At 39.0% G+C, this 14,618-nt stretch overlaps 1 protein-coding gene across 1 annotated transcript; it reads left to right on the plus strand.

Moving 5' to 3' along the window:
• Positions 1-584: 584 nt before the first annotated feature.
• Positions 585-13,476, plus strand: MRPL15 (mitochondrial ribosomal protein L15). The gene is made up of 5 exons (XM_036739524.1): positions 585-821; positions 1,926-2,080; positions 2,871-3,036; positions 7,456-7,579; positions 12,068-13,476. The coding sequence occupies exons 1-5, from the start codon at positions 702-704 to the stop codon at positions 12,403-12,405; spliced, it is 903 nt and encodes a 300-aa protein (XP_036595419.1). The 5' UTR covers positions 585-701; the 3' UTR covers positions 12,406-13,476.
• Positions 13,477-14,618: the final 1,142 nt, after the last annotated feature.

Consider the following 14,618-nt stretch of genomic DNA (forward strand, 5'->3'; position numbering starts at 1 on the left):
ATATCAAGAGGGATTGGGAAGGTTGCCAGTAAAAGAAGAGATTTTATTTGGGACTTAGAAGAAGCAAGGGAGGTGGTAATCGGAACAGAGGTGGGAGAGCGTTCCAGGTATGGGGGGCAACCAGAGATAATGGCGGGAGCCGAGGGGGTGTCTTGTTCATGGAACAGCCTGGAGGCCAGTGTCACTGGACTGAAGAATACCTGTCAGGGAGTAAGATGTAGGAAGTCTGTAAAGGTGTGAGGGGAAGCTAAGTTACGAAGGATTTTGGATGCCAGGGCGCAGGACTTCACTGAGTATGAGGGTAACATGATATAACCTGCGCTTTAGCAAAACCACTTAATGGAAGATGGACTGGAGGAAGAGCCCTTAAGTAAGCAGACCCAGCAGCAGGCCATTATAGTGGCCCAGGCATGAGGTGAAGAGGGCTTGCACAAAAGAGCCTAGGTCTCGTCACCTCTCAGACTCCTAAAGTCCCGGATGCCGCGCGTAAGACAACGCAACCACTCTCGTCCTAGACCGCTTGCGTACTGAGCTGCCAGAGGCGCCGCCGCAGCCTCGTGATTCTGCGGGATTCGTTTTGCGACAGAGGCGGGGCCTCGGCCGTAAAGCGGCGGGGCGTGCTCCCCTCACGTGGGGACTGGACGCCCGCTCCTGCTCAAGCTTGCCCTTGGAGGCGCTTGGCCACCGGCAGGTGAGCTGCCATGGCGGGGCCGGTGTGCAGCGGCGCCGGTGGCGGCGGAGCCAAGGCCCTGGACCTTCTGCGCTCTCTGCCGCGTGTCAGCCTGGCCAACCTGAAGCCCAGCCCTGGCTCCAAAAAACCGGTAAATGGCAGTAGGTGAAAAACCGAAATAATCCATGCGTCCTCTCTCTTCCCCTCCCCATCTCCGGGGGTGGCTGGGAGAAGGGAGGGAATTAGGGTTCAACTCCTGCCCCCCTTCCATGGCATCTGCTAAAGTTCTTGTGTTAAGCATGACAGGGTACCTCCACCCCCTCCCCGCCCCCCATTATGCTTTTGCACAGGTCAGATAAATGGCCCGCCCGCAGCAGACTAGCACAAACTTTTGCTTTCATGCTCAGAATTGTTTCGAAGATAAGCAGTGCCATCAAAGCTTCTCTCCCTTTACCTTGCTTCACTAAGACTTGTGCAATTAGTAACTTATTTTTGTTTCGGACCTCTAATTAGATTGAGGGTAAAAACTACCTGTGCGGGTAGGTTCAGCAGCTTCTGCATTTTATAGACTTAGCTGCCTGGGGGCACTGAGAGGTTAGGTCTTGTGTCTAGGATGACAGAAGTGGACCTTGCTGACTGGCTCTTGGTCGCTCTGCTTTTTCTTACGTTGAACCGGCTTGTCACCAAGAATTGCATTGAGACCAACCTTGTTTCATCCATGTAAATACCCTTTATAGTTTGACACAAAAATGCTACCTGGTAATTTACAAAGTATCAGTGACAAGTAGTTTACAAAACCCCAAAATAACAGGACTTAAAGCAGTTATATTCTTAAATACAAGTTTAAAAACAAAAACGTCAATGCTGTGGGACTTATTATAAAGCAGGATAATAGGAAATGTAGTCATGTTATATTAATAGCATATTGAAGTATTTACTTTGCTCTGTTTTAGCACAGGTTTTATGTTTAGCCTAAGAGCTTGCTTCATTTTTAGTTTTCAGTTCACGTTCTCAATTGTCTTTCATGCTTGAGCCTTGCTTTTGAACAGTCCAAATTTAATAGCTTGATTGTAGAAGTTTAGTCAATTTTGAGTGTTGGATTTTTGTGAGTGGGAACTGGGAGTGACAAAATGGAAGAAAATTAGTGCAGGTGTGCACCTCTGCAACTTATGGTCCAAGAAAATAAAAACGTAAACATGATGAAAATAAACATTTTTAGAAAATGTTTATTACCAAATTGACACTTGCTTTCTAGGATCGACAAAGAAGAGGCCGGAGAAGGGGCAGAAAATGTGGACGAGGACACAAAGGAGAAAGGCAGAGAGGAACCAGGCCTCGGCTAGGGTTTGAGGGAGGTCAGACCCCATTTTATCTTCGCATCCCAAAGTATGGATTTAATGAAGGACACAGGTAAGGTTTGCTTAGTTTATTTAAATTGAGATGACTCATGAATCAACATGATATAATTTAGAGTCATTTAAAATTTCCATGGTGTTACAAAAGAATGGTAAACGTGCTACTGTTTTCATGGGCCAGCTTTTGTACTACAGTGAGAGCTCATTACTTTGGCCTTCGTTGATTTGATTATTCAGCCAAAGCAACTAGGAAGTTTTACCTAAATCTTTTCTTCTTAAATGTAAATTAATAGAGTTAAGATTCCAGATGATAATTTTTGCATATGAAATGAGCCATCTTTCTCTAGCAAACTACTAATTTTATTACATTATAGAAACTTATAATGCAGTATTAAAAGTTTAGTTAAAATATCTAAGTTGTTTGTTGTTCAGTTGTGTTCAACTCTCTGTGACCCCATTTGGGTTTTTTTTGGGCAGAGATACTGGAGTGGTTTGCCATTTTCTTCTCCAGCTTATTTAACAAATGAGGAACTGAGGCAAACAGAGTTAAGTGAATTGCACAGGATCACACAGCTAGTAAATTTCTATGGCTGGATTTGAACTCAGGTCCTCCTGACTCCAGGTCCAGCACTCTATCCACTTAGCTGCCCCTAAAATACCTAAATCAGTCTGTAAATAAGGTATCAGCGCATGACAGTTATTTGTTTGATTAGGAGTGGGCATGGCAAGGGAGAAGTAGGCAGATAGTGGTTTACCTTTAAAGTACTGCCTTAGGGGAAGCAAAGTACTGCTTTTGCCAGTATAGCCAATATAACTTCACCATTTTCAACCTCTTGCTTTTTTAGCTTTAGGCGTCAGTACCATCCTTTGAGTCTCAATAGACTACAGTACTTGATCGATTTAGGACGAGTAGATCCTACCCAACCTATTGATTTAACCCAACTGGTCAATGGAAGAGGTGTGACAATTCAGCCACTTAAAAGGGATTATGGTGTACAGCTGGTGGAAGAGGTATGTATGAAATGTGTCTTATCTTGCTATAGAAGTTCTCTTCAGTTCAACCCATGTTTATTAAGGGCCTGCACTGTACCTAAAGCTGAGGATGCAGAGACAAAAAAATGGAAGTCCCTACCCTCAAGGTACATATGTATATATGAGAAAGCATTATTGTGTCCCTTGGTGGTTAGCATTCTGCATATACTACTTTTTGTATGTATATTTTAACTAGGACCAATGCTTTAATTGGTATCCTCAGTTCCTGGTGAGAAAGTTTCCTTAACCAATGCAGATCTAAAACATTCTGCAACTTAGTCTTAGAGAATTGCCTGGGACCCTGAGAGATTAAGTAATTTTTCAGGACCACGTGGTCAGAATGTCAGTCGGTCAGTAAGCATTTATGGAGAAATTCCCATGTGCTAGGCACTGTGCCAAGTGCTGGGGATAACAAAGAAAACCAGAAATCTATACTTGCCTTCTAGGAGCTCGTGTTCTATTGACACACAAGATACATACAGTGTAAATGGGAGGTATTCCTCAAGGGATTAGTGTGAAGATCAAATGAGATCCTAATTGTAAAAAGCTTAGCACAGTGCCTGGCACAGAGTAGGTGCCATAGAAATGTTAGCTGTTATTGTTGTTATTATTGTTAGTGGCAGGGTGGGAGGGGTAGTGGGCAGGACTGGGAAAAGCCTTATGCAGGGGAATATAGGCAGCAAAGCGGGGGAAAGAAGAACATTCTAGACAGGAGGACAGCTATGGAAAAGCAAAGGTAGGATGTGAACCCACATTTTCCTACTGCCCTGCTACATTTTTTAAATGTGCATACATATAGAAATGTATTTATGTATATATCTATCTCTGTACACACAATTTTATCATGAACTTAAGCAACTTTGTACCCAAAAGAACTAATGAGCAGTATCTTCTGAGTTACAGTTCTTTAAAAAATCTAAAATTCTAATCACTTTAAATCAGTCACCAAATCCTCCTAGGATCTTTGTTTATGTAAGTACATGTATTTTTACTTTGTTTAGTTAGTGCTTACATAAAGGTCCATGTTCTGCTTTTTTCACTGAACATTAACTGGTTTCTGAGGCCCCTTCCAGTTCTCAGAGTCTGTGGTTATTTTAAATTCCCCTTTGCACATGACACCGTAGTCCACATACTTGACTTTTTTTTAAACAGCTAAGTAATCTTTTTCTATAAACAGTTTCGTGGGCATTTTAGTTTTCAGTTTTTTCTGCTCTGAGTGGTGAAACTAAATGTTTTTTATAATTTTTTTTCCTTTTTGGGTTATTTCCTTACGGGTATATTCCTCATGGGGGAATTGCTGGGCCAAAGAGTATAGATAATTTTATAGTTCATAGGATTAATCGGAGCTAGTTCCCTTTGAGGTTGTCAAGTTCAACCCTTTTATTTTAGAGATGAGGAAACTGAGGCCCAGACAGGGTAAGTGACTTGTCCAGTGTCACATGGCTAGTAAATATCCAAGGTAGGATTTGAACCTAGCTCTTTACTCCAAACAGAGCCATGACCCCATTTTCCAGTGCCACTAGCAGCGTATGATTTTCCTAACATCTCTTTCAACTTTGGTTTTTAATAGTTGTATTAAACGGAGGCATTCTTTTCCACCAACATCCTACTCTGATACTTGATAGTGGTGTGGAAGTGACTTGGGGTCCTCCAAGGTTATACTCCTGGTAGCTTCTGTTAAACTGGAAAGTCTTTAAGTATCTGACCTTGTAGCTTTTGGACTATTTGTCTTCCCTCAAAACTAGCCCAGCTAAGTTCAGAGAAACTCATCTTCTGATGATGAGTGTCCAAGGCTGAGGATGATACCACAACAACTAAGGTAAAAAGCGGTTATGATCTAAAGGAAGGGAGGTCATACCCATATTTGCTAGTCACAGGGTCCTTGATATGTAATGATGCCATTTAATTGCCAGAAAAGCTGCACTTTTTTTTTTTTTGGCTTGCAATATTTGCTATTTCTTTGTGTGCAAATTGCATTTTAGGAGGTTGAGAGGCTTAGAGATAGGTTCTGGGACTTGATAGAAAGATCTAGTCAAGCCATCTAATTTCTACCAGGGACTTATCTATAAAGTCTCAGATGTGATCCAGTGATCATTTTCTATTATTGTAAATTGATGTGATCTAATGGTCATTTTCTATTAGTGTAAATTGTGTTCGTATCCTTTGACCACTTATCTAATATAGGTTATTCACCCTTATTTATTTTCTTTTCAAACGCAAACGTCATGTAGGTGTAACTAGGTCGAAAAAAATGTTTATGAAAAATATGTAGATCCAATTTTAGTGAAGTCGTCCTATTTTAATTTTACTACTGAAGTTTTCTGCTTAAGAAAGTACACTGTTAAATCCTTCATAAAGCTAATGGTCACCCTGTAATTTATCTTTTATCCACCTTCACATTCCCACTTACCAGGTTTACCTAACCAATGAATGGCAAATAGTGTCCACTAGAGGGAACTGTGTATTCATGTTAAAGTAAAAGTATTTTCAGGTTCCTTTGGAAAAATGATTTCCAGGGATGTATAAACACCAGAATTAGAGAGTGTCAAAGACAATAAGAAAAAAACCTCTTAATTTTAAAATCTCTCCTCAAGAGGAATAAGATTAATTCTCTTTCTGTATCTTATTAATTTTAAAGACTTCCCCCCTCAGGAGTTATTTTAATGTATTAGTTTGGGAACGATTAAATGCTCTTACCCATACTTAAGGCCTTTCATAGTATAGTCATACTGTAGTTGAAAGACAGCTTGATTTGGTGACACAACCCAGGTTTAAATCATCTGCCACTTACTGCTTATATGCTAGTGGGCTAGACACTTACCCTCTGGCTCTCAGTTTCCTCATCTGTAAAATGTAGGGCCTAGACTGGACTTTGGTCAGTGACATTACTGTTGAATTTGGAATGGCATATTCTCCTTTTTCTTTAAATTAAATCCTGTTATCTTCTGGCTATTCATACTGGAACCTCTCTGTCATCCGGAGCTGCTGATTCTGTACCTCCAACATTTGACAAAATGAAGAAAGGTTACTACTCACCTCCTGATAAAATGCCTCTTGATAAGAGGATAGGTCAGATTGAAATTGGCGGAAAGCAGGTGGTATAGCCCTAGATGTAGATAAAGAATGAGAAGTGATAGTGATCCTTGGTTCCACCTTATTTTTCTCTTAAGGACACCACCTTATTTCTGGTCACCCAGCTGAAAACCTTGGTGTCATCTTCTCCCTCATCCAGTCGTTTGCCAAGTACCAACTATCCTATTTACACAGTATCTCTCCTGTTCGCACAGTTTATCCCACATTTCTCATCTTTTACCTTTCTTTCTCGTTACCATAGTTCAGTCCCTCATCACGTCTTATCTAGTCCATTATAATAGTCCTCTAATTGTTCTCCTTGATCACGGTTTCTCCCCTTTCCAAACTACCCTCTCTACTAATAGGTCTACAAAGTGGTCACAGGGTTGGGCCCCTAGAGATGTGTGATCAACAAATTGGAAAGTAGGAAGATGCACCGCAATCTATTCTCCCCTTGATAGCCTGTCATAGGATTTGTCTCCAGAACAACCATGCCTCCTCTTATCCTTCTAGTTCCTTCTTCTCTGTGCGAGCTCCCAGACTCCTCCTTACCTCCACTTCCCTTTGCCAGGAGTCACACCTTTAGTGCAGTTAGAATCTAACCCCAACCAGGGTGCCCACGGCAGCAGCTTTGAAAGTACCATTGGGAAAATCCTCTTCCCCTCAGTATACCCACCTCTGGTTCCCAAACCCCTCTTTTTCTAAATTTCTCTATTACACTTGGTAAAACAACCATCCTTCTAGTCATCCAAGTTCATAACCTTAGTGTCATCCTCTACTCTTCACTTTCCCTCACTGCACATATCCATTCAGTTGAATCTGTCTGCTTCTTTCTCTTCACCACGCTAGTTCAGACCCTTATCTCCTCTGGGCTGGACTATTGCAGTGGCCTCTAAATTGATTTCCTACCTCAAGTCTTCTCTTTCTAATACCTGCCAAAGTGATTTTCCTGAAGGGAGAATTTGACCCTGCCATTCTCCTATTTAAACTCCAAGCGCTCCTTATTGATGCTGGGATCAAATACTTCTCTTCCTTCTAGGTTCATCTAAGATTCTTTCCTGAAAGCCTTTCTTGATTTGTAACCTCTGTATAAAGCAAGTGCTTAATAAATACTGAATTACTAGATTTACAGGAAAATTAGTTTAAATTGTCTGGAATGGGAATTGCTAGTATGAATTTCCTTTTTAAAATTGAAGCGGTTTTAGGAATAAATTGCACTTAAGCAGAAAAAAGTAAGTGTTCTGTAGTCAATTCCCACCCCCACACCCCAGGTCCAAATATTTTATGATTATCTGTAATAATTTATGTTGTTTTAACTCCCAACAGGGTGCTGATACCTTTAAGGCTAAAATTAATATTGAAGTTCAGATGGCTTCAGAGTTAGCCATAGCTGCAATTGAAAGAAATGGTGGTGTTATTACTACAGCATTTTATGATCCAAGAAGCCTGGGTAAGTTTCGTCTGTTGTTTTCCTCCTCTTCCTTTCATAATAGATAGGCGTAATAGATGCCCAGTGCCATGTGTCACATGTCTCTTTAAATCCCGAACATAAGAGGCTGCTGCTGGTTTACTTGCATTTGTAACATGGGAATAACAGCTTACTATATTCTGTGGGGAAATAACGTGGGCATGGGTAAGTCAATATAAAATATGTACAAAGTAATTTCAGGGAAAAGGGAGCACTAACAATTGGGCAAATTAGATAAGGCCTAAAATAGGGAGCTAGATGTTCCAAACCCTGTGTTTGATTTTTATAGTTGTCTCCTTGCTTGTTCAGTTGCTTCAGTTGTGTCTGACTCTTTGTGAGCCCATTGGGGTTTTCTTGGCACAAATATTGGACTGGTTTGCCATTTCCTTCTCCAGATCATTTTACACAGGAGTCTTCCTGACTCCAGGCCCAGTGCTCTGTGGCGCCACCAACCTGCCCTAGGTAGCTCTTTTCTAGGTATCAAGTTGTTTGCCATCATTTTCCAGTCCCCTTGTTTTAAGTTGAACAGTTTATTTAGATTATTATAAAAATCCTTATGTCTCCACAATTTTTCCAGTTAGACTGCTAAACTAGAGATTACTGAGGAGATTAATTAAGGCTTTTGTATGTTGTTTCATAATTAACCTACAGCTTTTCCAGCTTCTTATTTCCTTATTGCAGCATTTATTACCCTAGACTTTTCAGGGTATAACTGAAGTCATATAACATTTTCAGCTCTACCTCTTCTTATTGGTGATCTTGAGCAAATCACTTAACATCTCTTGGCTTCATTTTCCTTACCTGAAAAGTGAAGGGTTTGAACTTGTTGACATTAGAAGTCCTTTCCATTTTCAATCCTGTGGCTTGTCCTAGGTTAATGGTGACTGTAAATGAGACTCAAGTCATATAAAAATAAGACCTCCTCTTTTTGTTTGTTTTAAAATTTTAAATGTTAAAACTTAAATACACAATAAGAAAAGAAAAATTATAAACTTAATTACAAAATAAGAAAAAAAGCATTGCCATGTGCACAAGGATTCAAAATATACAACAATAAATTTACATTTCAAGAAAGCCTGTGTAATAAATATGACACATTATGTTCAGAGCTGTCCATCTTTTCTTTACTTCTCCGTAAGTTTTCTTTTGTTCTTTGCTGTGCACTTTTTACTTTGTTCTTTTGCCCCCTTCTTGCCCCCCTTCCCCAAGAAAGCTACAGTTAAGTGTGGATATACATATACAACACATGTACATACACATACATACATCTACATATACTCAGATGTCTATAATCATACTTATATAGACACATACATTCATATGCATCTATGTAAGACTGTACTATACTTGGTTGTCCTCTGTTTCTCCGAGGATGGATAACATCTTCCTTCATAAGTCCAAGTTTTTCCATATTTTTTTAAGTCCACCAACTCATTGTTTCCTACACTACAGCAACATTCCAACTTTATAATGTAGTTATTTTAAATAATCTAAAACAGTATTGATTAATATGGCTGATAGTATGGTTTCCCTATTTTTCTCTTTTGATTAAATCTGTTTTAGCTTTAATTTTGTCTGAGATCGTGATTACTATCCCTGCTTTTTTTCCTAATAAATTTTAATCCTGATCTTTATTTTATGTTTGTGTGTATCTCATTTCCTATCCGTCCTGACTCTTCTACTTCTACCTTGCCTCCTATCACTTCACCTATCCCCCCTTCAAAGACCCCTCTCTTATCCTCTTCCTCCAACCCTTTCTCCTTACCCTCTTGTTTCTGTCTGAATTTAGAAGATTTTTCTAGCTTTCCAGATATGTGTGTGTGTGTGTGTGTGTGTGTGTGCATGTATACATAATTCCCTCTTTATCCTATTCCTGTTACTGTAGACAGCCTTCTACTACCCCCCTCCCTTATCCTATTCTCTCACCCTTTTTTTTTTTTATAAATTTAGAAGACTTTTATTTCCTTCTAAATGTATATATTCTCTCTTTAACCCAGATCTGATGTGAGTAGGGTTCCCTCTAAAAATCCCTCCCTTATCCTCTCCTCCCTCCCCATCTCCTTAGCCTTTTATTTCTTTCTGCATTTAGAAGACTTTTATGCCCTTCTAGAGATATATGTATTGTTCCCTCTTTAACCCATTCCCAATAAGAGTAGTGTTCCAGAAGTATCAGCTCTCCTCTCCCATTCAATTACTCTGTGTCAGTTCTTCCTCTTGCACCTCATTTGTATAAGATAATTACTCTTTTTACCATTTTCTGAACCGTTTTGCTTTTTAGAATCACATCATCCTTGGATCTACCCCAGTCTTTCTTTCGAACAACCCAATTACTAATAACACTCTTAGACATACGTTTTACATTTCCTCATGTAAAAAGTAAAGTCAGTCCTTGTTGAGCGCCTTGTAATTAGTCTGATGTGTACCTTATATTTCTCATGGATCTTGTATGTCAAATTTTTTCTTAAGTTCAGGTTGTTTCCTCATCAGAATCCTGAAAGTCTAACAATTCTTTCCATGTCCTTTTTTTTTTTTTTTCCCACTCAGGATTTGTGCTTAACTTTACTGGGTGTGGTATTTTTCGCCACAACCCAAGTTCTTTTGCCCTTTGATAGATAGTGTTTCAAGATCTGCAGTCTTTTAGTGCTGCCGCTGCCAGGTCTTATGTGATTCTAACTGTGGCTCTGCCACATTGAATTGGTATTTTTTTGTTGCTCATAATATTTTCTCCTTGAGCTGAAGGTTTCAGAATTTAGCCATGATTTGCCAGTAGGTTTCCCTTATAGGATCTCTTTAAGGTGGTGATTAGTGGACTTTTTTCCATTTCTACTTTCTTCTCTTGTTCTAATGCTTCAGGACAATTTAATTATTTCTCGTATTATTGTATCAAGATTCTTCTTTTGATTGTAGTTTTCAGGTAGTCTGATTATTCTTATGTTTTCTCTTCTTCATCTGTTCTCCAGAGCAGTTGTCTTTCTTACGAGATGTTTTACATTCCCTTCTATTTTTTCATTCTTTCTATTTTGTTTTATATTTTTTAGTCCCTTATAACTTTGCTGGCTTACCCTTGCCCAATTCCAATTTTCCAGGAGTCTTTTTTTTCCTTAAGATTCTGAATCTCCGTTTCCAGTGGGTTGACTTTCTTTTCATAATCTTGTTTTTCTTGGATTGTTCTTTTTTAAAAAGAAAATTTTCTCAATCTCTCATTTTATGTTTAAACTCTTTTTTAAGTTCTTCTATGAATTCCTTTTGGGCAAGTGATCATTTAGTTTTATTCTTTGAGGTAGGAGAGGCTTTTTTTGCTTCCATATCCTCCTCTGAAGATGAACCCCAGTCTTCTGTATTCCATAGTAACTTTCTACTGTTCTGTTCTTTCTCCTTTGCCTACTCATTTTTTTTTAATTGTAGCAGCTTATTATTGTGATCACCTGTAGTCTTAGGGTATGGGGGATGGTAACTCTGGCCTCAGATCCTCCTTCAGTTCTCCCCTCTAGCCTCCAACTCCAAACCAAGAACTCCACCCTCCTGTAAGTGCCCACAGCCAGCTGTGTCCCTGCTCCACTGATTTTGCACTCTCTGGGCCTGTGCTGGTTCATTCTCACCCAGGGCTGAGTCTCAGCAGCACAGCTGGGTCTGGCACCCCTTATCAGCAGAGGTTCCCTTAATCTTTTCCTGCTCAGATGCCCAACTCCTCATACTGTCCAGGAGGTGAAAATTCATGTGGCTGGGGCAGAGTATACCTCCCAACCCAGCTGGCCCCAGGAGTTACTGCCTGCTGTTTCACTGAAACTAGCCTGGAGGTATTTTACTCTTCACAGGGACCAAACCTTAGTCTTGGGATTTTTCTTTGGATCTTCTCTGGTTGTCCCAGGAGGACCACTGTTCTGCCCCAATTCTTTTTATTTTTATGTCTCTACATTCACCCTGAGGAACTATTTTGTCTTGTTTGTGGGGAAAATCTGGAGAGCTTGAAATTTTCTGATCTACTCTGCCATCTTCCCAGAATCCTCTTTCAAGCATTTTTCAATTAAGAAACATTTATCTTTTTTCTCTTTCTCCCTACCTTCTCCTTCTCCTAACCCCACCCCCCCAAAAAAAAACCCAAACAAATATTAACAAATATAGCCAAGAAAACAAATTTCCAGTTTGGTCATGTCCAAAGATGTATGTCTCATTTTACATATTGAGTCCATCACCTTTCTGTCAGGAGGTAGATAAACTTACCCCACTTTGAAACCCTTTTTCATTTGCTTCAGAGTGCATTTAAATACTAATGTTTAATGTTGGTCTTTGAAAAGTAGATTACCCAGATATGTTTGCTTACTTGAAGTGAGTATTAAACAGAGGCATTGTTAGTGTTAAATTTATTCTTAATTTTCTTGGTATGGAAAGATGAATTAAAGAAAATTTGTGGCTCATAAAAGAAGCTAGTGATCTACATAGCTAATGTTTATATCTCCCTTTTTAAAATAGAGATTCTCTGCAAACCTGTACCATTTTTTCTTCGTGGAAAACCTATTCCCAAGCGAATGCTCCCACCTGAAGAATTGGTGCCATACTACACTGATGCCAGGAACCGCGGCTACCTGGCAGATCCAGCCCAGTTTCCTGAAGCAAGACTTGAACTAGCCAAGAAATATGGTTACATTTTACCTGACATCACTAAGGATGAACTCTTCAAAATGCTGAGTACTCGAAAGGATCCAAGGCAGATTTTCTTTGGTCTTGCTCCAGGTTGGGTAGTAAATATGGCTGAAAAGAAAATCTTGAAGCCCACAGATGAAAACCTCCTTAAATACTATAGCTCATAAATTCTAAACTTAGAGAAAAAAAGTAGTCTCAGGAATAATGGAAAAATGAGCCTAGAATGCTCACAGTTTCTTGTTTCATTTTCCTGTTCTACCAGGCTCAAAATGTTGGGTGCTGGGTTTTAGCATAATGCATTTTTCCTTTTTTTTTTTACTACATAAAATAAAAATAAAATGTCTATGGGAAACCATATTGGACAAAACTTAAGTCTGTGTACCATGAAGAAACATACAGAAACCCACTTTTGCAGAATAGACTTTGGAGATCAGACATGTATCCCGAAAGCTTTTAAGCAGTCAGAAGAAATTATTTACTCAGAAATTTTCTTGCCTGCCTCATTTTGTCCTCTTTACTGTTGCATATCATGGAGAGTGCTTATGTCAAGTGTCATTGACCCGTAGGCTGATTTAGTGAGGGTTCAAGCACCTGAAGCCACTATTAGACATTCTCTGAGATAAATTCCAACTCTAGCAGTTGGTAGTCAAAGTTTGAGTTTTTATTTAGGAAAATTCAAGTCATTAGTGTGCACAGTATTTGTGGAAATATTTTTAATGAATTATCTCTCATTGACCTTATACCTTTTCACTGCTGATTAAACTACAGCACAAATTTTAAGTGACAGACCAAACAAACAGCAAAAGTGGAGACAGTGCAGAACGATTGAATTTTTTGTTCAATATACTGTCCAGTGTCTAAAAATGACAAAATTCTTAAAGTGTATATGCATACTTATCTGATAAATTTTTCTTTTGTGGGGATTACTTTGTCAGTCTTAGCTTGCAAGTTTAAAAAGGCTGAAATAAGGCGATGCTATAATGCTTTCCCTTAGGGGAGATTGGAAACTTTTCCAACGTTCCATTTTTGAAGTACTTAAGTTACCTTATTTTTTTATACCTTCTTTTCTCAACTTTCTGATATGCCCTTTGACTCGAAAATTTTATGCTAGTTAATTTTAAGCCATTTACCCTGCAGGGTAAATGTAAACTAAGGCATCATTTTAAATGTGTTGACTGAGAAGAAAACATATTTGCTTTTGAATTATTTGCACAGAAATTAAATTCTTCCATATTGTATCCTGTTTTACATCCTGATTCTTTCACAAAGTATAAAACCTTAAATTGCAAGAGTTACCTTTTAATTCTGAAAAGCAGACTACTTTACTGTATCCAATTTTGGTTATTTACTACCTTCTCTTATTTGTGCTGTTAGGGGTTTCTCGTTTTTATGAATCAATTGACAATTGTATTTTCTGGAGGTTATGGTACTGCTCCAACAGGAAAGGTTTTAGTTGGGAGTAAAGAAGGGAAGTTAGTCACCTAAATGAAGACCAAAACAAAAGTGTTTATGCCATGTAACAATCTTAGAATGTACACTCTGGATCCCCTATTTGAGATAGAATGACCAAGTTATTCCTAGTAATAGTAATTTTAAAAAAATCATAACCAAATGGATGGACATACTTTGTTGTGGTCGCCTTAAGAGGCCTACAGGTGAAAGGGAAACCCGAATAGAATGACAACCCAGAGAATGAAAACAGGAAACAGATGTTTGGTAATGTCTAGTGATGGGATAGCACTTATTCACTGAATGTGGGTTTAGTCACCAGACAGCTGTATCCTGACCTTAAAGTTATAATACTGCAGATACCACCAAGCCAAAACAGCCACGTTCCACAAAATCCGGCTATTCTCTTTTACAAAGGTAATCCTTAGATCACCGTACCTCACTGGGACACTTTAGGGTACTTGAGTTACAGCAGAGTTGGTTTGTTTCCCAAGGTTTTTTCCCCCTAGCTTACAGGTGCAACATTTCTATATTATTCTGTCTATGAGCAGAAAGGATAATAGGGAGACATAAAGGATTTCCTGTTAGCTAATTTATCTTATTAGTCATGCAAGTGCCCTGGCAACCTAAGAATCAAAGTACAAGGAAGTTATCTGCAAACTTTCTTCATTGGGAGTCAAATCTCTATGTATTTGCCTTTCACCTGGGCAGCATTTTTGCAATGCAAATAGGCTATTTGGGTCTGTGACCTGGAGTACTAGTGTTAAGTATGCTCTTGAAGGTGGTTTTTTTTTAAGACTCCTTAGAGAAATAATTACTGTAGATTTCCTGTTGTTAGGGTTTTTCTTTTAAATGTTACTATGCATTCTATAGAAAATGAACTGGCCCTGCCATAACAGGAAAAATACTTGTCAGATAACAGGGTAAAGTA

The sequence above is a fragment of the Trichosurus vulpecula genome, chromosome 1 (assembly GCF_011100635.1).
Source record: "Trichosurus vulpecula isolate mTriVul1 chromosome 1, mTriVul1.pri, whole genome shotgun sequence".
NCBI lineage: Eukaryota > Metazoa > Chordata > Mammalia > Diprotodontia > Phalangeridae > Trichosurus > Trichosurus vulpecula.

Coding starts and splice junctions, on each gene's coding strand:
- MRPL15 (XM_036739524.1), top strand. CDS start 702: ATGGCGGGGCCGGTGTGCAGCGGCGCCGGTGGCGGCGGAGCCAAGGCC. Junction 3,037..7,455: donor GTGTACAGCTGGTGGAAGAG/GTATGTATGAAA, acceptor AACTCCCAACAG/GGTGCTGATACCTTTAAGGC. Junction 7,580..12,067: donor TTATGATCCAAGAAGCCTGG/GTAAGTTTCGTC, acceptor TTTTTAAAATAG/AGATTCTCTGCAAACCTGTA.